The 25,087-nt window shown below is 35.8% G+C and overlaps 6 protein-coding genes across 6 annotated transcripts; 2 read left to right on the top strand and 4 right to left on the bottom strand.

Annotated features, from left to right (window-relative positions):
- Positions 1 to 333: 333 nt before the first annotated feature.
- On the bottom strand, positions 334 to 1,715 carry LOC104791891 (uncharacterized). The gene is made up of 2 exons (XM_010517896.2): positions 1,447 to 1,715; positions 334 to 1,194 (listed from the first exon to the last, which is right to left on the bottom strand). Exons 1-2 carry the CDS (start codon positions 1,480 to 1,482, stop codon positions 619 to 621), a joined length of 612 nt encoding a protein of 203 aa, XP_010516198.1. The 5' UTR covers positions 1,483 to 1,715; the 3' UTR covers positions 334 to 618.
- A 410-nt stretch (positions 1,716 to 2,125) lies between these two features.
- LOC104791889 (putative glucomannan 4-beta-mannosyltransferase 14) lies at positions 2,126 to 4,720 on the top strand. The gene is made up of 8 exons (XM_010517892.3): positions 2,126 to 2,619; positions 2,707 to 2,805; positions 2,910 to 3,162; positions 3,245 to 3,355; positions 3,440 to 3,576; positions 3,663 to 3,776; positions 3,875 to 4,266; positions 4,348 to 4,720. The coding sequence occupies exons 1-8, from the start codon at positions 2,302 to 2,304 to the stop codon at positions 4,520 to 4,522; spliced, it is 1,599 nt and encodes a 532-aa protein (XP_010516194.1). The 5' UTR covers positions 2,126 to 2,301; the 3' UTR covers positions 4,523 to 4,720.
- Positions 4,721 to 4,751: 31 nt separating this feature from the next.
- LOC104791890 (xylan O-acetyltransferase 1-like) lies at positions 4,752 to 7,813 on the bottom strand. The gene is made up of 5 exons (XM_010517895.3): positions 6,849 to 7,813; positions 6,584 to 6,755; positions 6,266 to 6,465; positions 6,022 to 6,180; positions 4,752 to 5,416 (listed from the first exon to the last, which is right to left on the bottom strand). The coding sequence occupies exons 1-5, from the start codon at positions 7,472 to 7,474 to the stop codon at positions 5,068 to 5,070; spliced, it is 1,506 nt and encodes a 501-aa protein (XP_010516197.1). The 5' UTR covers positions 7,475 to 7,813; the 3' UTR covers positions 4,752 to 5,067.
- Positions 7,814 to 9,422: 1,609 nt separating this feature from the next.
- Positions 9,423 to 12,338, bottom strand: LOC104791888 (zinc finger CCCH domain-containing protein 47). The gene is made up of 2 exons (XM_010517891.3): positions 11,803 to 12,338; positions 9,423 to 11,433 (listed from the first exon to the last, which is right to left on the bottom strand). Exon 2 carries the CDS (start codon positions 11,418 to 11,420, stop codon positions 9,675 to 9,677), a length of 1,746 nt encoding a protein of 581 aa, XP_010516193.2. The 5' UTR covers positions 11,421 to 11,433; positions 11,803 to 12,338; the 3' UTR covers positions 9,423 to 9,674.
- A 6,525-nt stretch (positions 12,339 to 18,863) lies between these two features.
- LOC104791887 (jasmonate-induced oxygenase 3) lies at positions 18,864 to 21,332 on the top strand. The gene is made up of 3 exons (XM_010517888.2): positions 18,864 to 19,449; positions 19,836 to 20,172; positions 20,829 to 21,332. The coding sequence occupies exons 1-3, from the start codon at positions 18,941 to 18,943 to the stop codon at positions 21,075 to 21,077; spliced, it is 1,095 nt and encodes a 364-aa protein (XP_010516190.1). The 5' UTR covers positions 18,864 to 18,940; the 3' UTR covers positions 21,078 to 21,332.
- A 1,838-nt stretch (positions 21,333 to 23,170) lies between these two features.
- LOC104699154 (MATH domain and coiled-coil domain-containing protein At3g58370-like) lies at positions 23,171 to 24,124 on the bottom strand. The gene is made up of 2 exons (XM_087454034.1): positions 23,924 to 24,124; positions 23,171 to 23,819 (listed from the first exon to the last, which is right to left on the bottom strand). Exons 1-2 carry the CDS (start codon positions 24,034 to 24,036, stop codon positions 23,429 to 23,431), a joined length of 504 nt encoding a protein of 167 aa, XP_087310160.1. The 5' UTR covers positions 24,037 to 24,124; the 3' UTR covers positions 23,171 to 23,428.
- Between the last annotated feature and the right edge of the window lie 963 nt (positions 24,125 to 25,087).

Below are 25,087 nucleotides of genomic sequence, written 5' to 3'. Positions count from 1 at the left end.
AATTGATTCGTTCAACTAGTTTAGCATGTACTGTTCTCCCTAATTTATTTGATTTTCAAGTATTTTAGGACAGTTGGTTTAGGTGTTCAAACATTTGGTTTACATGGGTTGTGTTACAATGTGATGGATGATATGTATTGGAAACGAAGTTCGGAGCAAAATCATATGTACTACACTACACAGTAAATATAGACTTCAAACAGGTTTTGCCAAATGATGAAGTATGGATTTTAACTAAAAAAACCTTGCCACAAACCTCTCTCTCTCTCTCGTTCTCTTCTTAAAATAAACGATCTTGATTTTCTTACTCCCTGATACCTGATACAAGGGCTGTTTTTGGTATAATCCATTACCGTTGCTGTTTTATATAAAGAAGCTAACAATGTTTACATTAAACTTCGCAAATCAAGCATAAAGAGAGTCAATAGCAAAATTATGTGTACTACACACTACACAGTATATGTATATACACTCAAACCGGCTTTGCCAAATGATGAAGAATTCCCATTTCCCAAGTATGCATAACTAAACATTGTGACAAAACCCTCTCTCTCTCTTGTTCTCTGCTTGATGGTTTCCAACTTCCATTAAAACTTGTCCATATCTCTCTCAACTTTACTATTCGTTGAAGTGTATAGCACCGAGTTTCCAAACAAGAAAAGTAGTAGCAAACATCACTGTGCTTATGAACACAAAGGAGAAAGCAATGATGAGAATATCCGAGCCTCCGGGTAAATCAAACGTAAGGCCGTTCTTCGGCATCCCTCTCCTGCTATCATCAAGCATGTTGGTTGGTGCTTCGGGTAGACCCGGTTTCCTCTTTGTTTTCTTATCACTTTCCTTGAGCACATCAAGAAGCTGGCTTCCCATCTTAGGTTTTGAAGGTTTAGGTGCTGCTTCAGTGTATCGGCTAAGAACCCGAGCTGCTCTTAATCTCTCTCGTGCTGTCAATGGTGCTTTTTTAGCTGAGCCATTGCTTCCTGATTCAACTGATTCACTTGCTGGTTTACTAGAAGTATCCGAAGAGGGAGAAGAATCAACAGATGTTGTTGTGACAGAACTGTCGTTTTTCTCAACACAAGATAAAACCAGTCCTCTTCTGCTTAAAAGTGACCTCCTTGAACTAATCAGAGAGATGTTGGGCACAAAAGGTGAAGGCTTTAACGGTATTGTAGGATGGGATCTGTTACGAAGCTTCAAAAAAAAGATAAGATTTTTGTTATTATCAGCAAAAATAAAGCATCCATAGAAAAAGGATTAAGCTTTTCTGAATCCATAGAGAAACCAATCAATCAAAGAGGCTAAACACACAAAATCAAACCCAGTTGCAGGAATCTCCAAGGTAACGAGAAAGTTTTTCGATTTCATCCCCAATTACTAGAGTCGTATGTGAAGAAAGAAGAATCTTAGATGGGTCATCAAAAGAAGAAGACATGAAACACTTACCGGAGAACTGAATCCGGCGTTGAGAGCGACGGACATTGTGAAATCGAATGTATTAAGAGTGACGCATACGGAGGAAGATGAAGACGGGGGAAGCTCTGTTTCTGTGTGGTAGTGAAAGAAGCTAAGCAGAGAGAAGAGAATCAAAGATTGGGTTCTCCTCTGCTGAATTAAGATAATCAATTTCCCCACTTGCTCTTATAGCGCGTGAAAACCACGCTGTCTCTTTTATGAAAAGTTACAAATAGTTTTACACTTTAATCAAAAACTACAAATTCCCCTGAATAAATAAATAAATAAATCATTGACTTTGTGTTTGAACGAGATTAATCGTTTGCATTGATGAGAGGACCCATCTAAACTGCTTCTTTGACAACCTAAACCTCTTGTCTTTAGTGTCCCATTCACACATATGTTTTGTTGATCGATGGTCTTGTTTTGGTAGAGTACCTTTCGCTAAATCGGTCCAACTATGCAAGGATTACTAGTAGTAATCTCTTTTTGATTAGACAATTCAAATTAAACGAAAGTCAGAGATACTGATTGTGTCATTATAATATTACATTACTAATTTAATATTAAGACATGGTGTAAATGTGTATTATGTTAACAACCAATTCCAGCTCAATCATAACCAATCTGTATTTTTAATTCTTAGTGATCACGATCCACGACTACACATGTCGAATGATGTCTCGATAGAATATTTAATCAAACAAAAGACTTCTTTACTAAATCAAAGACAGAGATGGTATAGGAAAGACAAAAGAATGTCGGATCTTCCTGAAGCTTTATTTCTCCAGGGAGATTTCTAAGTCTTCTTCTCTTTGTTTCTTCTGCTAACCTCCTTTTCGAGCAATGGCGACATCTTCTGATGGATTATTCGACGACATGAGCGTGTTGGGAGTGATTGGATACGTATTGGAGCAAACAAGGTTCATCTTCCTCGTACCGATACTGAAACGTATGGTGAATCTATGTCAGGTTATCTCGGTGTTGTTGTTCATAGATGCAGCATATATGGCTATAGTTGTCGCCATTGGCAAATTACTTAGACGAACACCACAGAAAGTTCTAAAATGGGAAAGCTTTAAGAACAATGACGACGTTGAGCTAGCTCCTTCAAGCATTCATCCAATGGTTCTCATTCAGATCCCAATCTACAACGAAAAAGAGGTGACTGACTTTGGAAACCAAAAAAAACAAAATGGTGTGTAAGCTAAACAGAGAACTATGTTTCACAAGTAAAGATGTTTTAAACAGGTATGTCAACTTTCGATAGGAGCGGTGTGTAAGCTATTATGGCCACTGGATCGGATGATTGTTCAAGTGCTTGACGATTCAACCGACGAAGAGAGTCAGGTCCTTTCCTTTAACCTTTATTGAGCTCATCTGAATGTACTTTTATCCTTTTGTCTCAGCCTCAATATCTATAAAGAAGTGTTTCTTGTTCTGAAATAAAATAGAAACTGGTTAGATTGGAGTGTAAGAAATGGTCGAGCGAAGGTATTAACATAAAAGCGGAGGTTAGAAGTGGTAGAGACGGGTACAAAGCAGGAGCTCTCACTGCAGGAATGAAGCATAGTTATGTGGATGGATGCGACTTCGTTGTAATCTTTGATGCTGATTTTCAGCCAGAACCTGATTTTCTTGAACGCACTGTTCCGTTTCTTGTCCACAACCCTGAGTTAGCTCTTGTACAAGCCGGCTGGAAATACGGTTAGATCTTTCTAATTCACTTTCGAGTTAGCTAAAGATCCGCTTTAGTTGATTTGTTAAATCTATCTTGCTTGTGTGACAGGGAATGCCGATGAGTGTTGTATGACAAGAATACAAGAGATGTCTCTTAACTACCATTTTGCAGTGGAGCAAAAGTCTGGATCCTCCATACTTGGTTTCTTTGGATTCAATGGTGGAGCATCCACATACATGCTCTGGTGTGTTTTGTATTATATACTCCTGATTTGAGTGAATAAAGAAACACCGTTGACTTCAGGTACTGCTGGTGTGTGGAGAATCAAAGCTCTGGATGAGGCCGAAGGATGGAAGGACCGCACAATAGTCGAGGACATGGATTTAGCGGTTAGAGCTTATTTACGTGGTTCTAAGTTTGTGTATCTTGACGATGTTAAGGTTTGTAATGGAGAATATTCAAATAGAAGGCAATGACTCAACTTTTACTAAAATTATCTGAACAAATTTTGAAAGTTTTATTTCAGGTCAAAAACGAGCTTCCGAGCTCATTTCAAGCATACCGATTTCAGCAACATCGTTGGTCTTGCGGTCCAGCGAACCTTTTCAAGAAAATGGCAATGGAGATCATAAAAAACCAGGTTGATAGATTACATAAATCCTAAGTATAACTCCTTTGGAGCATAAGTATAGCTCAGTGACCTTTATCGTTTTTGTGTTACAACATGTTTTGAAACAGAATGTGTCTTTATGGAAGAAGGCCTATTTGGTATACAACTTCTTCTTTTTGAGGAAGATCGTTGTGCATCTCTTCACATTCGTCTTCTACTGTCTGATTTTGCCTGCTACCGTTATATTCCCGGAAATCGAAGTCCCTAAATGGACTACTATCTACATTCCAGCTACCATCACTATCCTAAATGCGATAGCAACACCAAAATCTTTCTACCTCATATTGTATTGGATCTTATTTGAGAATGTCATGGCGATGCATAGGAGTAAAGGAACTCTCATTGGATTGCTAGAGACTAGTAGAGTTAAAGAATGGATTGTGACACAAAAACTAGGAGAAATCAATACTCTCACGCAAAACCTCATTACTACTACTACTCACTATAGCTTCCCCGAAAGGTTTGAATTGTTTTCCCGCCTAGATTTTATCGTTCGAAATGTATGTTATTATAATGATGTGATATGTTTGGATTTGTGCAGACTTAGATGGCGAGAGATAACTGTTGGGATGTATCTCTTCATATGTGGATACTACGACTTTGTGTTCGGGAAGACATACCTTTACATATATCTTTTCTTGCAGTCTGTTGCCTTCTTCGTTGTTGGAGTTGGCTACATTGGAATGTCGATTCCAAGTAATCGACGAGACTCTTAACTTCTTTCTTCTCCTACTCATTCATTCTTATTTCAAGAGGTTGTATAGAGATAAAAAGATGTGGTTTTGTCATCATGTTACAGTTTTATTAATTCCTTGTAACGATCTAACTTCGAGTTATAGCACCATTCAAAACTCTCAAGAGTCCACCAAATAGCAATTAGCAAGAGATGTAATACATATTGATCTTTATATTTATTTTTGCCGGTGAATAAACAAATCGAGACCATTTAAAGAAACAGTGCATGTGAGCAAGTTTTACTCACTTAGTTGAACAAAAAAAAAAAAGAAACATTTGGCATCCTTTGTTACCCACCTCATTGGCATTGAGTACAAAACACAGTTAAAATATCCTACTAGACACTCTAATAACCATTAAAGAAAACATTTCACAATTACAAATTCAAGAAAAATTATGAACATTATGACATCAAAATATAAACCATCGAGGCACCTTGGAGCAAAGAGAACAAAAAAAAAATTAAAAGTAAGAAAAAGATTTTCAAAAACAATATATTTTTCCTTTGTTTGTTTATCTTTATAGGTCACGAACGGGATATGATACGTGTGTAAAGGAACTCATTCCACGTGTCAGGTAAACCGGGAAGACACCAATGGATACAATCTGCGTAAGTGTTGGGATCGGCTTGTTGCTCCGGCGTCAGCATTTTGCCTTGTCGGATTGTGTGAACCGAAGTGTGAGCATCTTTCCGGTACTCGGAGAGTTTGGTGATGTTGAGAAAGTAAACCGGGACTTTAAGAGAATGCGTGACGTTTTCCGCTACTGAAAACAGTCTGTAGTCTGTTCCTACGCTGAAGGGCATTGACATGTTTAGGATCGGTGTCGTCTCCAACGCGCACTTGATTCCATCAGGATTCTCCCAATCCAAGCTCCTAAGATCATATAACAACAAATCAAAATTTGATTTTATACTTTTTTTTCTTAACGATAAACACATACTATAAAAAGTATAATGTGTGGTGGTTGGTTTTTCACCAACTCGTTAAAGTGAAAGATTATAGAGTTTTTATGTTTTTTAGCTGAATTTGTATATTTATGTAGGCTTTTTCAAAGGACAAGGACTTGTTATCTATTTTTCTGGTAGTTTCTTGGTTTTCAAGTTACGATACGTCCACAGGTTATAAATATTATGTTCTGGTTCTGGTATAAACCAGAGAAAAAGTTTGAAAACACAATACTACTAACTATCACATATACTAATATTTAGCAGGTCAATTGAATGAAGTCAGTACGCATTAAGTTCTACTGAACATTTTCTATGTATATTACTTTGTCTATAATATTGCCCTAAAAAAAAATGAAAAGGTGATCCTAGTAGAAAACATGGAGAGTGAGATCTCAATTTGTCAATTGTCAGTAATATCATATTGCAAGCAAAGCATATAACTAGCTAATTCAGTTGATTAAGCAACAAAAAAAGTAACTTAACGTAAAAATCCAAATGGTAATTAAGAAAAGTAAGAAAAAGAATAGTTACTTGATGTGGAGAGGAGACATGCTAGCGAAGAAAACAGTGGTACGTAGAGGATCAATATTTCGTTCCACCCAATCTCCCCAAGTCCTCATCACTCTCCTATACGCTACTGGCCTTTCGATCTCTTCATACTCAGTGTCTCCTTTATCGAACGATCCTCGTCTGCTTTCATCAATTATTCCACAATCACAATTCACAAACTTTGCCTAATATAAGGCAATAGCATTGTAGAGTATAAGACACTTACAGAACTTTCATGGCGAATGTGTTCATCCACCAGATGTAAGTGTTGAAAACAAGAAAGTCAACACCTTTCCAGTTGACTCCATGCTTTTCAATGGACTCAGGCATTATGATACGGTTAAGTATACTATGCATATTTGGATCATCTGAATTCGATTCCACCAAAAATGGCGCCCAATAAAACTCCACCGTCGCATTATAATCCTTTTAAAACCATACAAATAAAAAAAAATATTAATTACCTAACTAGTAACCTACTCTCAAAATAAGCAACTCCACTACTCTATTTTACTATAACAAATTTATTAGTCAATTCAATTACCTCAACTCGGAAGACAGAGAGAGAACCGGTTTTGTTCAAGCTTTTACGACCGGGAGGAACCACCGATTGAACCAAGCAAACCATTGATTCCCATTGGTTCCGGTTTAGTGAATCTCCAACGAACATCATTCTCTTGTTCCTTAGCTTCTCTAACAGCAACTTCGCTTTGAACCTTTCACCAAATCAAACCAAAAAATTAGAGATCAAACAAAACTAAACCAACCCCAAAGTGTACAAAAAAAAACAGAGGGGTTTTCCGGTTTACTTTGGTAGAGAACAGTCTCTGGGTTGCCATCTCCAATTCTGATACAGAGAATCTCTTCTTCCATTTCTCATGCAAGTGACTTGCGCCGTCAAGAACTCACACTGATCCTCATTATACAACGGATGCGTCTCGTTATCAAAAACCCATTCTCCGGTAAACAAATCACACTCCTCCGGCGGCAGTTCCACGTCTTCTTCATCCTCCGTTACAGAGAAAAGCTCAATCTTTTTCGCTTCCTCTGTTTTCGTTCCTTCTTCCTGAACAGGGTCCGCTGAATCTTGATCAGGGTCTGCGTTTTTCACCGGCTCCTGAATCGGGTCTGTGTTTCCAACGGAATCTTGAACTGTGGGGTGGTTTGAGGTCTTGATCGATTCTTGAACCGGTAGTGTTGTTGTAATCTCCTCAGTAGTAGTGATCGGTTTCGTCACCTCCTCGTGGACGTCGTTACTAGGTTTTGAGGTTGAGAAAGGGAACTCGGCTATGGATTTGACGTCTTCATTATACATGAAGATACCGAAGAGGAAAACAGAGAAGACGACGACGAAGATTGAGAGGTTACTGTTCTTCCTCTGTTTCATTGTTACTCCTGTTTCAAACAATGGAAATTTTCTTCTCCACGGTTGCATCTGTTTTTGTTTCTTTTTTCTTTTTCTTTTATATATATATAAAGAGACGAATTGAAACTTTAAATGAAAAAAAAAAACAAAAAAACAAATTCTCTTCGCTCTAAAATGTCAGAATGTTTGTGAGAGAGGGAGAAAGATCGATGGGAAATATAAGAGCAACGAATAAAGATTTAAATTTGATTTGTTTTGACGTTAATTAGTTTTGTGATTCTAATAAGTTTGGTGAGATGGGTTTATCTTGAACTGGTTTTCAAAAGGCTTTTAGGTGAAGAAACAGAATAAAATAAAAATACTAAGTTGCTCTTCTTTTTCACTTAACATGTAATCTCTCATTCGCTTAACTAATCTATTTTGAAGTTGTTGTTATAGCAAAGTAGAGTTTGGAGAGAAGAGTGGATTCAAAGATTCTGAAAGCTTGTCTCAGTCCTCACCTAAAGAAAGGGACCTTAGAAAAAACAATTGTGGGTTGATGAATTTGCATGAAAGGTTTGAACCGGAGTCATCTTTTCTTTATTTGGATCTGAAGTTTAAACTGGTCACACTACTCACTATTAAGAATGAGAAACTTCATTTCGTGTATTTTTAACCTGTTACATCATCAAATTTATTAGAAAATTAGTAAATTGTTGATCACATTTCAGGTGAGCAGTTCATCCTGGAACACATAAGATCCGGATGGATGATTCAGATTCCTCATGTCAAAAAAAATTAAGGAAATTGGAAATCTTAGAGATTCATGGTGCATGTAACATTCCACCAAAAAGGCATATCAAGCTTCCCCTCCTACATTCATGTTAATTGATAAGTATTATATTTCTGAAGTGAATAACTAATTGATCCAAGACCAATTGTTTAAAGCAATCGGTATCTTGCGTCTTAATCCAAAGTCCAAACTAGTGCTACCATCGATCTGTTGTTGTCTCAAAACTTGTTGTGATACATTCACATTTATTTCTTTTATGTTAAGCACAATTTTACTCCAGCTAATCACCAATTAATCCAATACTGGATTAGCACCAAACTAATCTTTTGAATTAGGGAAAGAAACTAATCTTTCGTTTTCTGTAACAATCATGTTTCCCATCTCATGTTGAGGATGAAGCATCCGTGTTCGTTAAGAGAAAATAAATAAATATTGTTTACATTTGCAAACTTAAAGGAAAACTAAAAAGACAGGTCAAAATCTCACAAATGATATATGATGCTTTCTGTTTCAGAAAAGTAAAGGCTAAGGAATCTCATAAAACACATACATACACCTATAAATCTATAATATGTATCCGGCACCAACCATTACCAATCATATATATATGTACATCAACTTCTCTATATGTATGTAGATTTTGTATACTTTATTACGACTCCATTTTGGCTTTAGTTGTTAGTCCAATATTTGAATCCTTTTGCTTTGAACCAAAGCCAAAGTAACCCAACCCAAACCTTTGTATTTTGTTAGTATGAGTGAGTCAGATACACACATCGGATATCATACGTACTCCACACCTTTATTTTGTATAATAATGATTTTACTTCAACTTTTCTACGTGCGTAGTGTTGTGTCTCAGGCACACGTGCGTCCCATAACATCTTTGACATCTCCTCATAGTTTCCTTTCACACATATCTCATAAAATGTTAAAATAAGACTTCTTCGCCATTGTAGGCAACTGGCATCAATTAATTTGGTATTGACTACAATTGATTGAAGTATATAAATCTAGTTTTCTAGTTATGTACCGTTGTTTAGTATTCTGAAGGCTGAAACCAATCAAGAGCTAAAAGCCTGTTTTGAATCCCATTGAGCGTAATTAAGGTGGCGTTGTGCTTGTTTATTTGCTTCTCTATTTGGTATCTTTGCATGAAATGGAGTGCTCAGAAACAAGAAAAAATCCTGTACTCACTAATTTGTAAGTGGAACTCTGCAAGTAATGGGAAGAACAAAAAGATAGTACAGTAATGTAAATTATTATTGCTTGACCAATTTCATAGTTTGAATATTACAAAGAGGATGCAACAAAAAAAAACAACGAATATAGAAACTAATCCAATTAGCTTCTATCTTTTTTTGTCATAGTGACTACAAAGTACAAACCATATACTAACAGTAACAACTACTGTATAAAGAAAGTCACAAAAATTACAGAATTAAAATTTGCAGAGATGGCACAATGGCAATATATAAAACCATCTTTTTGTGTGGTTTACGCCACAGCCTGCACCTTCTCTCTGTACATTTGCTCAGCCCACGACATAGTCCGAACCCTCTCGTTCATCCCAAAGCTTCTCTCCGACACCACACTGTCTTTAACCAAAGAGTTAACCCATGACACATCTGGCTCGTCCCTGTATTCTCTTGCTACGTTATTGTAACTGTTGTTGTTCCCTTGGATTCCAAAAGAAACACTTCTTCTCATCTTATTCAGCTCCTCTCCTTTCATTCCCCATTCGAGCTTCCCGTTTGGTGATCCCCAGTCCGAGAGATTAGACTGTTGTGAAGCTTGAGTAGTTGCCGGTTTGAAACTCAAGCTGCGTTTTGCAAAGGCAGATGATCTCGCTTTCATCACTGCAACCGCAGCAGCTGCTGAAGAGTCAAACCCGTGGTGAGAAGGCTGTTGCCTTACGGGGGAAGACGGATAATGTTGGTTCATGTTTTGGCTCATCTGAGAATTCCTATTTGGAGAGGAAACATAAGACCCGAAACTCTCTTCGGCATTGTTGCCAAAACCGCGGAGTCTCAGTTCCATCTCCATCTCCATATCGATATCTCTAGCACTCAATGTGGACTTCAATCTGCTTCCACCATTGAGCTGCAAAGCCGGTGGAGTAAGAGTATTGACTCTGTTCTGCCATGAGTTTCTTGGAGACGAAGGAACACCATTAGCCATTGGAGACACTGGTGGAGTCGAAACACCTGACGTATATGCAAGAGGAGACAAACCAGGCATCATCATCTCCACGCTGCTAAACGGAGACTGAGCTACTGCAGAGCCAGTTGAAGCATTAACTGGTCTCATCTCTTCGCGTTTATGCGCAAAGAAACAAACTCTCCTTGCACAGCCGGTCTCATCTTTACAAAGCCTGGTTTTATACTGAGCAGGATGAAGCCACGACTCGAAAACACCGTGAGCATACTCACAAGAATCTCCTTTAGGGCATGACCCTTTACGGAACTCGGGACAGGGGACACACGTGTAAGGATACTTCCTCGGATCTCTCCTCCTCGCGTTCTCTCCGGGATGAACAAAAGCACACTCAGTCCAATCATGCGAATAAGCCCTCGAACAAGGCTTAACCTTAAAGCTATACATCCTAAACTCATCACTTCCATAAACCCCTTCGTTAATATCAGGTAAAGACACATCAGCTGGATACTTGGACACAACCTTGATCTCTTCTTCAACCGTCTCATCGATCAATCCGCTAACACGACCTCCTCTCAGCAACAACTCAACCGCCTTCCTCCTGGGACTAGCCAAGAATCTCGAAACCCGAACAAACACATCCAAAGGTTGATTCCCATTAGCATCAACAGAGTTAACCAAAGCAGAAGCATCAACCAAGACGTTGATGACTTCAATCAAATTCACACAACAGCCAGAAACAGCACAATGAAGCGCAGTGACTCTCTCTTCACCACAAGCTCTGTTCACATCAGATTTACCAGTGGAAACAATGAAAGTCAAAACCTTTACGCTTCCATACATAGCTGCAACCATCAAAGGCGTTCTTTCTTCAAAACCCATCTTCTTAGACCCGACCTGTCTGCAATACCATAACCCTGACTCATCCAAATCAAGCCCTTTCTCTTCAACATCTCTCTTAAACGAGTCAAGATCATCAGAGGCGGCGAATTCGAGGAGAACCATTGTATCTTCTTTCTTTTGCCTTGATTCGATTTCAGTTAAGGTTCTTGAAGAGCAGAGATTGCTCTTTGGTCCACTACACATAATAATAAGTATCCTGTAAAGAAAAGTAATTGATGATGAGAAACTGATATTAGAGAATATAAAAGGTAACTTTCTTTTGTTTGTAACTTTTTCCATATTCTAAGATTCTCTCTTCTTATGCAGATTTTGATGCCGCAATATTAGCGGATATACAAAAAAAAAAAAAAAAAAAAAAGGAAAGGACTTTTCTACTAAGACAAGCATACGACCGTTTCTACTCTTCTCCGTTGAAAAATTGGTTAACCAAAAAAAGGAAGTCAAAGACAAATCAAGTAACTAGGTAAGAGACCAGACAGAGTATTGTAAGAAATAGCAAGACTTTGGTAACCATTGAAATAAAAAGAAACTGGAGATTTCCACATGGAGAAGGAAGGGGACAAACCTGGAATGAAATTGAGAAGAAAGTTGGAAGCTTTTGTTTTTTTTTTTTTTTTGTTGGATTGAGAGAGAATGAGGAGATGATGGAGAAACACAAGTGGGGAAAAGGGGTTTTGGGGTTTGTTTTAAAGAAGAAGAATGGGAGTGTGTGTGGAGGATTCTTTAAAAAAAGGTGTTTCACGATGAAGGAAGGTGCGCTCTTTCTTCCTCTTTCTCTCTTCTCTCTTCTCTTTGGTCTTCTTCTTTACTATTATTATTTAGGATTGTTTTTTTTTATAATATATACTTTTCTTTGTTTTTTCTTCGACATACAATATGGTTTTATAAGGTCAAAAAGTCAAAAAAGTAGAAACCAAACTTTTCAACGGTGAGCCTTTGTCGCTCTTCTGCTGACTATTCTACTACTACTACTCTAAAATTCGTATGTTTTGGGACAACTGATATGGGAATCAGTTAATTTTAGTACTTTAACTTATGACAATTTCTTGGGTGTGATTAAGGGAGCATAATTTTTTTTTTGTAGTTGTGGATGGAGAGAAATGGTAAATTTTGGAATTGGGGAAGGGAGTGATAAAGAGTTGATGAGACACACCACTTGACTAGTTTTACTCAAAAACTAACCGGTTACGGCGGTAACCCTTGAACACGCGTGTGTATGATCCACCACCACCACAGACACACAACACAACTAGCACGCGCTTTTCAAGAGCACGTGAAAGAGACTTATACCAGTCAACTCTTCTACCACTTGCTTCATTCAGCTCTTCGAGTTTTTTTAATTAATCTGTCTATTTCCATCAAAATCCGAAGCCAAACCCAAATTAATAATCACATTACCACTAAAAGATGTTGTTTAACAAAAAATTATAGAGAGAGAGTATTCGTTCCCTTTGGGTGGGCGACAAAATTGTCTTTCACTTTGGCTGCCTTCTCTCTATTTCGTTTGCCCTTTACTTTTTTTTTTTTTTGGCTCACCATCAACTTTTTATTTAACCAAGATATTACAACCAAATTCAAGGCACATTATATTCACCTCTATAGAATTAGACCAAATGCAATAGTTGATCAAGTACAACCCTAGAACACTAGGCGGATCCAACGCTACCTAATCGAAAACCATTGCATTTTTTAACCACAACGAGATAGATAACACACCACAACCCGGAGTGAAATCATCTCTTAAACCACCTAAATTGACCTAATGACACAAAAAGAAATACTAGCACAGAGAAGGCCAAAACTAATACTGAACAGCAAATCAAATCCAAGCTATGAGATCCTCATGATCAGCGTGTAGAACTTGTCCCAATAGCATCAACACCCTGAGGCGCATCATCAGAAAAGCTTGGAATTCCCGGCTTTCAATGTTCCGGTCCTAAACATAAAACGGACAATACATCCGACTGAACCGTCCAAGAGACACGAAAAACAACCAACAAGAGCTAAGCTTTTCCATACTAATCCTACAAGACCAGAATGCTAACGATTCAAGATAAGGGATTGAAGCACATATTAGCATATCATCACCTCACGGTGCGTATCCGGATTGGCCAAGCTGCTTTGTTGTCTCGTTTCTTGGCTGGAATGACACCGGAAGTTGAGGAAGCTCTCATGAGAATGTCGGCTTTGTGGGAGTCCGCAAATCTCAACCACCAACATCTTGAAGCCTCCCTAGCAACCTGAAGACACTAAGACCCGACTCGACCATGAACCTCCGAGCAGTTAGCGTCTCCGGCGAAAGGGTAGAGGAAAACGGAGGAATGTCGAGATCCAAAACTCAGATCCGATTCTCCGAAACTGCAAGGAAGGACACCCAGAGCAGCTACGAACCACCACCAGTCACCGGAGAGGAAAACGAGCCGAGATCTCGTCGTCCGCCACACCGAAGAGGAAGAGCTGGATCACCTACTATTACGATGAAGCGACAAAGAAAAGAAACAAGCAGAGCCCTCTCACACCGCCAGCGAAAACCTAAAGCAGCGGAGAGGCAAACAGACGTGGCGGCGGCGGAGCTGTAAATCTAGGATTTTGTTAGAGAAAAAAGTCGGATAAAAAGACTTTTTGCTGGTTTTGCGTTTGACCTTTACTTTATTTTGCCATTTATCATTAAACAAATTAACACAACCCCTATCTTTCTTCAACTTTAGTATTTTTAATAGTAATTGATCACATAAAACATGATTGTTCTTATTTATTAGTATTCTTTTTATTTGTTAATGCGATCATGACTGTAGAGAATCTATAGATTTTCATCAACTTGGAGTTTGGGGATAATATTCTGTTGTGTCATATGTAGTATATAGAAGTTGGTTGGTTGACGAGTCAAAAAAAACTAACTTAGACTGCGTTTTGGGGTCAAACTCATTAATAACAAATTATTTCTTATGCAAATCTTCCAATTATTGGGTTTTGTTTCCTCTATATGAATTTTCCACAGTTTTTTTTTTCCTCTAAGTCAAAATTTGGACTGTTGTGGGAACTAAAGATAAATTATTATGATGGAGATGTCCATTATACTACATGTATGTTATCTAGAAAAACCACAGGATTAATATATGTATTATTATCTTTATGGAAAGTGGACTGCGTGGGAACTAAAGATGTTTATAGAATATTATAGGGTATGATTATATTAAATATGATCAGTGATCACGGAGGCCAGTATTTTTTTGTTTATTTTGGGCGCTTCGTCGATGCACTAATCGTTTTTTTTTTCAAAATTATTATTTCATATTACCACTTGGTTTATCACAAAAGACTAAATGGCTAAAACTAAAGTACATCGTACGTCAGTATATAATATGGACAACTAAATGAATAGATTGTATCGCTTTGCAACTAATCAACAGTTACAAAGGAGGTCAACAGGTAAAGAGCGAAGTTGAAACTCATGAATTACCTTTAATTTCATCTTAATGACATCTTTCTTATCAAATGCAATAGGTATTTTTCATTCAAAGAAGTTTGTCGAAACCGATATAATTTAATATTTTGATGGATCGTACCAACGACGATATATGATGTACAGTTTTATTTCTTTTAAAAGAATTTCACTACTTTCGAAATTCGAACCATATATGTAAAAAACTTAACTAGCTAGGGTAATAAGTTCATTATCAGTTGGCGGTGGTATCTGAACCTATGACCTTGAAAACTATCAATGTTTTTTAAAACCAGCTAGCAGCCTGGTATACCAGTTGAGTTATCAATAATTGCATTTTTACACTAACGTTTTCGTTATGCGCCTCTCTGTCTAATTTTTTCTTCGGTACGTCGTATGTCGTAACGATTCAAAAGCCCTAGTTTTATAGTAACACGTGGGCTTCTCTTCTCTATAAATATATAGACTATAGGAATTATTATCAAGAATTTTGTAACCAAATTTCTCAACTTTAGAAATCGATATAAGTTTTTCGGGATTTTTGAGTAACCCTTAAATACACACGAGTAAATTTGTTGGGCAGATTTCTAATTAGGCCTAACTAGTTTCTTGCTGCAACTTCGGCCCAGTTACAGACAAATTACTTCACAGAACAAACAAAATATTAGTTTCTGATTGAAGCCTTAGTTTTTCTTTAATAAAAAATACGCCCCAATTAAGTGATAAATAACCTTTTAGACTGCTGATCATACGGTGATCTGTACTGTATATATGCTAAGCTCTGATTCGTGCTGGGGTGATAGAAATTATACCGTTTGTTCTCTAATCTCTCAGGTGGTAAAAGTATGTTGGCATAAAAAAAATATGGTTACAAGAAACATAGCTCTGACATTTCTTTTTTCTCTTGTGAAATGGATCGTACAAATGGTTGTACAATGTTTGCTGATGAATTTGAAATGGTATAAGTGTTACCACCTTCTCTCTCACATTTTCTAAATTTCAAACATATTTTTTGTTTTATCTTCTCAAAACTCCTTGGCTCCTTGCAACACCAATCATCACCATTATGTCTATGTAACCAATAATATATATATATATATATATATGATTGGTTCAAATTGGTATTAAGCACATAGGTGTAATCATATGTAAGTCTATGAAGGGTTCAAAACTAATGATACAAAGCGGTATTGTAGACATATGTAGTTGGTAACTTGGTATAACATATTATTCAAAGTTAAGTAACAAATGGTTTTGGTTTTGGCCAGGCTAGCGCTAACCTTATGTATACTAGTTTAATATTGATTTTGGGGAATATTTGGATTGTTAAACCGGCTCAATTTTTTAAACGTTTCTGATTAATGATTATATTATAATATAATACAATATGGTTTTGGTCTGGTCAGGGTAAACTTATATAGTTTATCATCGGTTTTACGATTTTGCATTTACAAACTGGCTCGAATGTTTAACGTTTAGGACTATAATAACTTCTTTATCATATTAGGTTTTTTTTCTTTTGATTATCTCTTTATAATATTAGTTAATTAATTGTGAGCTTTTTGCTTAAATAGAGAAATGGATCTCAAGAAAGAGAAAGAGAGGCAATAAAACGAAGTTGGCCGACATGACGCAATGACTTAGGAAAGTAGAACCAAACTGATTTTATATTCTATACAAGTTTGGTTATTGAATCTTGACCTAGCTACAGAAAATGACTCAGAAACCACCAAATATATGGATTTCCAAAAAAGACGTCCACTATTACTATATTGAGATGACGATATGCTTCATGTCTTTCCGCTATGAAAATCGATGTTATCAAAATTGTTGAATAAATGGTCCACAGCATTTACGGCACGTGCCAATATACTTCACTTCATGTATTAAAGAGTTCTTTTTTTCTGATAAAGAATTGTCTTGAAGTTGCGTATACAACTACAACTGGTGCGATGATCTAATGCTATCTTTCTCTATCTCACTTTTGATTCGCTTCGTCAAATATGATTTTATCCGCAAAATATTAGACATGTGCGGTAATCTGTTTCGGATTATAATTAATTATACACTCTAGAAGATTTTTTTCGTACGGCAATAAAACTAATACTGATCATTAAAAGCAGGTCAAGTCTCGAGCTGGTAAGATGGCAAAGCTTCGATTGTTTAAAGTCAGATTTCATGCATGTGTCATTTTCTAAGTTTAGTTAGGATCGATGTTTAAATAATTTTAGACTTTTTAGTATATCCCAAAATGACAAACTAATCTATGCTTTAATTAGTTTGTTTAAAAAAGAAATTTATAAATTTCGATAATTTTGTAAAATGTCCAAAACTTATAAACCGTAAAATTAATACAACAATAAAGCGTTAGTTCGGAATCCAGATAATTTTACAAGTCGATATCACATGACTGCAAACGCATTATTGCATCACAAGTAGCCAATCAGAACGCAACTTCTGTGTAGTTAGTGTGTCGTGGCTTATTCCTATTGGAAGTCGATGACTGCTGCTTTATCTTCTTTGTCTTTTTGGTGCTTCCATTTGTCTTGCTGTCTGCCATCGACTTTCCCGACAAGGTCCACTGTAAGTTTTTAGGTTTCAACCAAGGAAAATTGATAGATAGATCAAAGGCCTTCGTGTTTCGTTTTCTAGCTTATGGTGATATTTTTCAGCCAGTATATCCAACAAAACAAGTACTTACATGACCATCTACTAGATTTTCTGACAAAAGACTGAAGCAGTTAGCAGTATATGCAAAAAACACCAATCCCCACGTTTTTGTCATATGATCAGTATTACAAGGACGACAAGATTCACAAGAGTTTACTAATTTCAGTTTGTTACATTTAACTGCCCAAGGATCATAACCAGTTTTCTAATATCTATGTACTGCCCACACCTTCTTCATTGATAACTACGTCTCAAGGAGTATATAAATATAACATGATCACATCTAAAATGTGTGTGTATCTGCTTTTTTCTATTATGTATAAATGCTCTCCAGATGCCGTAGGAGTTAAGCGCCCCCTTAACCAATTTACAATTTTTCCTTTAGTTTATGTGGATCATACAATGAATGGAGGATTTCATTCGTTCTTTTTTCAAACCAAAACTATACGTATAGTAGCTTACAAAAATTAACTCTATATAAATAATTTATAATACACATATTTTACTGTAGCAATAGACATTTTTCAAATCGTTACAAATTTTGCTTTAAAAATTTACCAATTCATATTTTAGCTTTTTAAAAATCCTCCACAACTCTCTTATTTTTTTTGTTTAAATTATTAAAATACATAACTTAGAGGCTTAGTAGAGCCTCAATCAATCGAGAAAAGTGTATATAAAAAAACCATTTGCAGTCTTATATTTAATGGGAAATTGTAATTTCATGTATACAGCACGAAATTAAATCTATAATTAATACAAGTGGTTATCTTTTGGCATTGTGTTTTTAAATGTAGTATAATATAAAACGTGAGAAATTCAACGAATGTCCCTCGACAATTGGCATCGAGATTTAACGTCGGCCTCATCATCTAGAGATACTTTTATTTCTCTGTGGTTATAAATTGATAGGTTTTTAAGTATCTATCCTATCCATTAGATCTCCCCGTTTGTCGTTTGTATACACTGTTATGCATATACCTAATCGTTGACTCGTTGTAGTTAAATTCAAGACCGGCACTTCATTTTTGATCAATAGCTAATCTCGATTTCTGACCGGAACCAACGTTTTGTTGTGGTCCTAATTATATACTAATAATTCGGTTTTAAGTATTATTCGAATGTATTTATAAGACGATTCGGATCATATATCTATTATGATGTCTAAACGAACTGTGAACCTAACTTGCGTTTGTGTTTTGTAGTTAAAACTTTGCGTTGAGTTTATATATATAAAGCACAATTAACAGTTTCGTTTAGTAAATATGTTTTGGAAATTGTTAACACAAACACGTAACATTAATTTGGAAATTGTGAAAAAAAAAATTACAATCATTTATTCTGCAGTGGATGAGACTTCATCTTTGGCGAAAGTAAGATGGTTTTTCAACTGGTTTACAAAGCAACATGAACCACTATAATTAATTTATTTCACATAATATTTTGTAAGTTACTAAAAAAAAAACATAATAATGCATGCATCTATATATAGTTTTATCTTCTCTATATATATATGACTTCCTTATTAGTACTCCTTCACTCATCCTCAGCCTCCTCCTTCATCTCATTTTATCAACTAATAACCAAAGCCATGAGCATGATCCAAGACTGGCCTGAGCCTATAGTCCGTGTCCAATCCTTATCTGAAAGCAACCTCCGAGCCATACCAAACCGCTATGTCAAGCCTCTATCTCAGCGTCCGAACATAACCTCTCACAATAAACTCAACCCTCACACGGCCACAGCCATCCCCATCATTGACTTAGGTGGCTTATACACAGACGACATAACTCGTCAAGCCAAAACGCTTGATGAGATCTCAAAAGCTTGTAGAAAAAGGGGTTTTTTCCAAGTGGTGAACCACGGAATGAATCCGCATCTCATGGACCAGGCTAAAGCGACATGGAGAGAGTTCTTTCATCTTCCCATGGAGCTAAAAAATATGCATGCTAATTCGCCCAAGACTTACGAGGGTTATGGAAGCCGACTAGGCGTAGAAAAGGGTGCTATTCTTGATTGGAGCGATTACTATTTTCTTCACTACCAACCTTCGTCTTTGAAGGATTACACCAAGTGGCCTTCCTTGCCTCTTCATTGCCGGTATATCTGGTTTCAATTTTTCTAGTTATAATTATATAAAAAGGAATTTATTCACGTTTATGAATCTTTTCAATAAAAAAGAATTGAATTTCCTAGCTCATGTAACTCTAATTACTTCAAGCTCAATATATGAAACCTAAGATATTTTACATTTAAGTCTCTTTCTGTATAAAATATTCATCTTGGAAAACTAAACCGACGTATACTAGTCCAAATCTTTTTTAGTGGATTATTAATTCATAACGCACGCACATGTTAAAAATAAACTAGTTGTTCAATCGAGCTATTATTAAATCTTAAAATTGATTCGAATTATAATTAAAGAGATAAAAGAAAACCGAAATCTTCAAATTTTGGTTTTTCTTGTCATTGAATTATATATATAGGGATATATTGGAGGATTACTGCAAGGAACTTGTGAAATTGTGCGAGGAATTGATGAAGATATTATCGAGAAACTTGGGATTACGAGAGGACAGGCTTCAAAATGCGTTTGGTGGTAAAGAGGAATCAGGAGGATGTTTAAGGGTTAATTATTACCCGAAATGCCCTCAGCCGGAGTTAGCTCTCGGCCTCTCTCCGCACTCTGATCCCGGCGGATTGACCATTCTCTTGCCGGACGAACAAGCCGCCAGTCTTCAGGTTCGTGGATCCGACGACGCATGGATCACAGTCGAACCAGCTCCTCATGCTTTCATCGTTAACATTGGTGACCAAATTCAGGTGACTGTTTTTTTCGGTTCTTTTTTCTATATTAATTACTATTTATACGTATAAGTATAACTACAGAAATTTTAAACCAAACTTCAAACTAAGAATTTGGATACATTTGCTATTTGTTTTGACTTATGTCATTAGCTAACCATAATATTCGATTTCCTCCATAATAATTTACTAATTTCGTTTCTTCATTATTTTTAGACTAAAAATTATCAATGATAACGAAACGAAAGTAATATCACGTGGAGGGGACTTACTAATTTTTTTTTCATTTTTTTTTTAAGTTGTTAGTTTTGATAAAGCACGTGCATGCATCTTTCTTCTTCTTCTTCTCATGGGAAATAAATCGATAATAAGGTATTGGTGAAACCACGTCGCCATATTCACTTCCGTTCTTTAATTTAACATGTGCCTCTATTAAAGGAAAAAGAAAAGGTCCAACAAAACCAAAGGGAAGCAGGAAAAAACAATTTCAACGTCTAAGACAAAGCTCACAAATTGTTTACATGTTTCAAACGTGCTATAACCATAACTGCCGACCTAGTCAAACAAGAATCATTTTGATATTATATTTTTAGCCACTTACTTTGTTAGAGTAAAATCCTAATATACGGCATCTCTATCATTTAACGACCGTTGAACATTTTGGTTTTGGTTAGATGCTGAGCAATTCAACATACAAAAGCGTAGAACACAGAGTGATCGTGAACCCTGCAAATGAGAGGTTGTCGTTGGCGTTCTTCTACAACCCAAAGGGCGATGTTCCGATCGAGCCGTTGAAGGAGCTGGTGACCGTAGATTCACCACCTCTCTACTCCTCCACCACATACAATCGCTACCGTCAATTCATTCGTACGCAAGGCCCACGTAGCAAATGTCATATCGAGGAACTTAAATCACCTCAATAGTAGAACGTGCGTACATTTGAAGTTTTTATAGTGTTTTATCATGTTTTCTTGTCGTATAAATAAAGAGCAATGCTTTTACCTACTGTATCATAAATTGTGTTGTTTTATGAGGTTTGCATTATGTTTTTAGGATATGCGTTTGATGTATGCATGTTTTTCTTCTGTTCGTTTTTTTTTTTTTTGGTTTTTTTTTTTTGGTTTTACATGTTAAAATGTTGTGTGCTAAGTAATATACTGAAAATATTGTTTTCAAAATATTACGACGTTTATGTTTATGCCATATTTTGTGGATTTGAGGTCTTTTATATATGTGTGTGAAATATTTCTCGGTTTTTGGTGCATATGTTACGTATGTTCATTACAAGAAAAAAAATTTATTAAGATGAAATATTTAGCCACAATAAAAAATATTTAGTTACAATATAAACATTGTTACGAATTTGTGACGTCACAAGAGTTGCAACATTATACTATTTGACTAATGTTTACTCATTTGAATTACTCATTTCGTAACTGTCACATAACAATTTATACTATTTTATGACTAATGTTTACTCATTTTAATGTCATTATGTCACAAGCTGTGACTTGCATATCTGTTATAAGTTCATAACTAATTTGCAACAACATATTGGTAACAATGTAGTCATAAGAGTGACGATTAATATTATTGTAGCATATTCGTCACTAATTGTGACAAACTTTTGTTACTGATTTTTTTCGTCATAATACAGTGACGAAAATACTATGAATTTGTGACAAATAAATTTAGTCATAATATCGTATTTAAAGTGTCATAAATTTGTGACTAAAATTTTTTATCTCAAAAATACGTCTCAATAAAATTATTTTCTTATAGTGGTTGTAGCCAGAAACCTTTTGTTAAAGCTTTTGAAGCCAGAATCGGTAAAGAGTTTTTGAGAAATGACTCAATGAGACATTTCCAAGTGACTTGATAACTCATTCTTTTCACATTCCATTAGGTGAATTAATATAGAAGTATCTTACAAATTTTGCGACTCAGTGTTAAAAGTTAAAACTTGATGAATGACCTCCACATTTTAGACAGTTTATACCATATAGAAAGTTTATGAACTTCTAATTCAATATCACCTAGGCATAAGAGAATCAGTTATTTTAGTCTTTTTGTGTTGATCTCTTCACATATTTTCATGCAGATTCTAAAAAACAAAAAAAACAAATATTGCGAGATTTTTTTAAACAATCTTTATATATTTTAATGGCAGGAATCAGAGAAACCACACTTGTCTGTTGTTGGATTACAAGAAACAATCAGACGCAGCCAACATAAATAAACACAGCATTTCTTTACTATTAAAAATAGAAACAGAGAAGATATTGATAACCTCCAATCATTGATATATACGCCAAAATCCGAGAAAGCTATGTCCTTTTTGCATTGGCCAGGGAGGCAGGGATGCTTTGTATTCCCTCGCATTCTTGTCCGCTAAAGACTAGAGGGTTGTTAATTTCTATATATGTTGTAAGCAAACTACTGACATATGATCATGGAAACAGCCACGATCACAAGTTAGTCTAGAGCTACGAGGAACTTCTAAGTTCAACTGTTCAAGTATACATATGCATGATGATTCACACACAGAAACAAAGTTGTTTATCAGCAATATAGATACTGTTTAGTAGTCTCGCACACCACATCGTATGCAAAACAGGACAAATTAGAACAAAGGCAACAGAACAGAAACAACAACTATATATTGGATAGGGTCACTTACAGTCTCAGAGAACATGTCTTGCAGTGCGGTTGCAAATCTTCACTTTCATCATCCAAAGAATTGAGCAAGTGCAAATTAGCAAGAACTTGCTCCGTACCCAGCTCTGTTAACAATCAGCATCAGAGACAAACCGATGTGTATTTCGATGTTCGTGTATTGGAACTTGGAAGCTACGCTTGTTTTTGTTCCTCTCTGTTATTTCCTCTAAACACAAAAGGTGCAATGTTAAGAAAAACAACTAGAATAGTCAAGAAAAAAACATCATCCAATGTTAAGAGAATTTCAAAAGCAGTGCAACAAAATGGAAGCAACCCCTATTAGGCGGTGGAAAGCACATTCTGGATTAAAGTAGTAGAAAAATAAAACAGATTACAAAATTAATAATAAAGACGAAGAAAGAGATAATAGTAATATATGATATGATGTGCATCGATCACTTATTCTTTCGTTTGACCTCATTCAGCTTCTTCTCCAACCAACCAACGTAACCTTAAATCCAAATTTTGTCATAAATACCAGTGAAAGATGCGCATGAACCAAATTAGTGCTTGAGATTTTTGTGAGGCGACCTGCGCAGCATCCTAATCAACCGGATTAGAATACCGATGAAGATTGAACATACCCATGGAGTTCAATGCTGATAGGTTCATACTTGCAGATAACTTCAAGAACATCAAGCTCTCCAAAAATCTTGACTTGTTCATCAAATATAAGTCCACAATATTTGGCATCAAGTTTTCCAAGGGGAATACTGGATGCACAACCACGTTCAGGAGTATTGTAATCAAAGACCTCTGTTGTTTCAGTAAAATCACGAAAGATATCTTGCACTTCGGAGTGTTTTTCAGAAAGTTGATTCACTATAGTAAAAGAAAACTCTGCGCGTCTTCTCCATCCAAAAGGCAAAGACTCAGCATCAGGGACCGCCAAAGAAAGATACAGAGACTCATCATATTTATTTCCCTTTAAAGTCGCCACAACACGCCTGCAACCACAAAAACCATTGAAAACGTTAATGCATGGAATCCCTATAATACCTAAACTTGGAGGACCAAAGAAAAATAAATAAAAACAATGTATATTTCTTACCAATTACATCCATCGATCACGAATACATCAGAATATATCTTCTCATCATATTGCAAAGAGGAGAAATTATTAATCACCCATGTGAACTGGTTCTCATAAAGTCGATCCCCCATTGAAAAGACTTCTTGCAGCCGCAACCGGAACACTTGAAACCCTAGATCGCTCGCTTATATATATTTGATGGTGTTTACTTGTGTCTTGGGCTAAAAGGAAAAAGTCTTAGAAGAAAAATGGAAAGACAAACTCGAATCTAAACAAATATGTAACAAATTCTTCACATGTTTATCAAAAATAAAAATATGTAGCAAATTAGAAAAAAGATTTTTTTTTTGGAGAATATTGAAAAAAACCATATTTCAAAAATCGATACCGATTAAATTAGTTTTTAGATACAAATAGCAAGCTGGTAGCTGGGCAAATAAAAATGAATAATTTATTCTTTAAGTTCCTTCACCAAAAATGAAAAATGATCTTATCCTAAAAGTGTGAATTGTGGTAAAAATCATGTTAATTTTATCCGAAATCGTTTATAGGTGTGATATACAAATATTTTTAGAGATAAGACAAACATGTCTTCTTCCATCTTTAACTTGATGATTATATTGAGATTAATTAGAGAGAGCGACTTGGTCAGTTTAAATTAAAGTTGCAAGCATGTGGACGTGTACTGTCTCGACTTCTTGTAGCAATAAGTGGATCATATTGCTAAGTATACAAATACGAAAGAAAAATACTTACATTCACCCTAGATAATCTTTGTATTCACCTCCTCCCCTCTCAACTAATCAAAATGTTCTATCTTATATTTTATTTTAAAAATAAATCAAATTAAACTAAAAAGCAAAACAAATTAAGTAAACAAATTCTGTATACTTTTATTTAAAGAATGTTAAATATTGGCTTGATTTAGATTTTACAATTAAACGAGTTTATATATCGGTTTGAGTTTATAAATGAGAATTAGGGTTTCGATTTTATAATTAAAATGAAATTATATGTCGGTTTGAGTTTACAAATGTAATGGTTAGGATTTAGATTTTACAATTAGAACGAAATCATATGTCGGTTTGGGTTTACAAATATGATGATTAGGGTTTAGATTTTACAATTAGAACGAAATTATATGTCGGTTTGGGTTTACAAATATGATGGTTAGGGTTTAGA

This window comes from Camelina sativa, chromosome 6, assembly GCF_030686135.1.
Source record: "Camelina sativa cultivar CO46 ecotype springtype chromosome 6, ASM3068613v1".
In the NCBI taxonomy this organism is placed as follows: Eukaryota; Viridiplantae; Streptophyta; class Magnoliopsida; order Brassicales; family Brassicaceae; genus Camelina; species Camelina sativa.
This window is presented reverse-complemented; position numbering and strand designations above follow the sequence as displayed.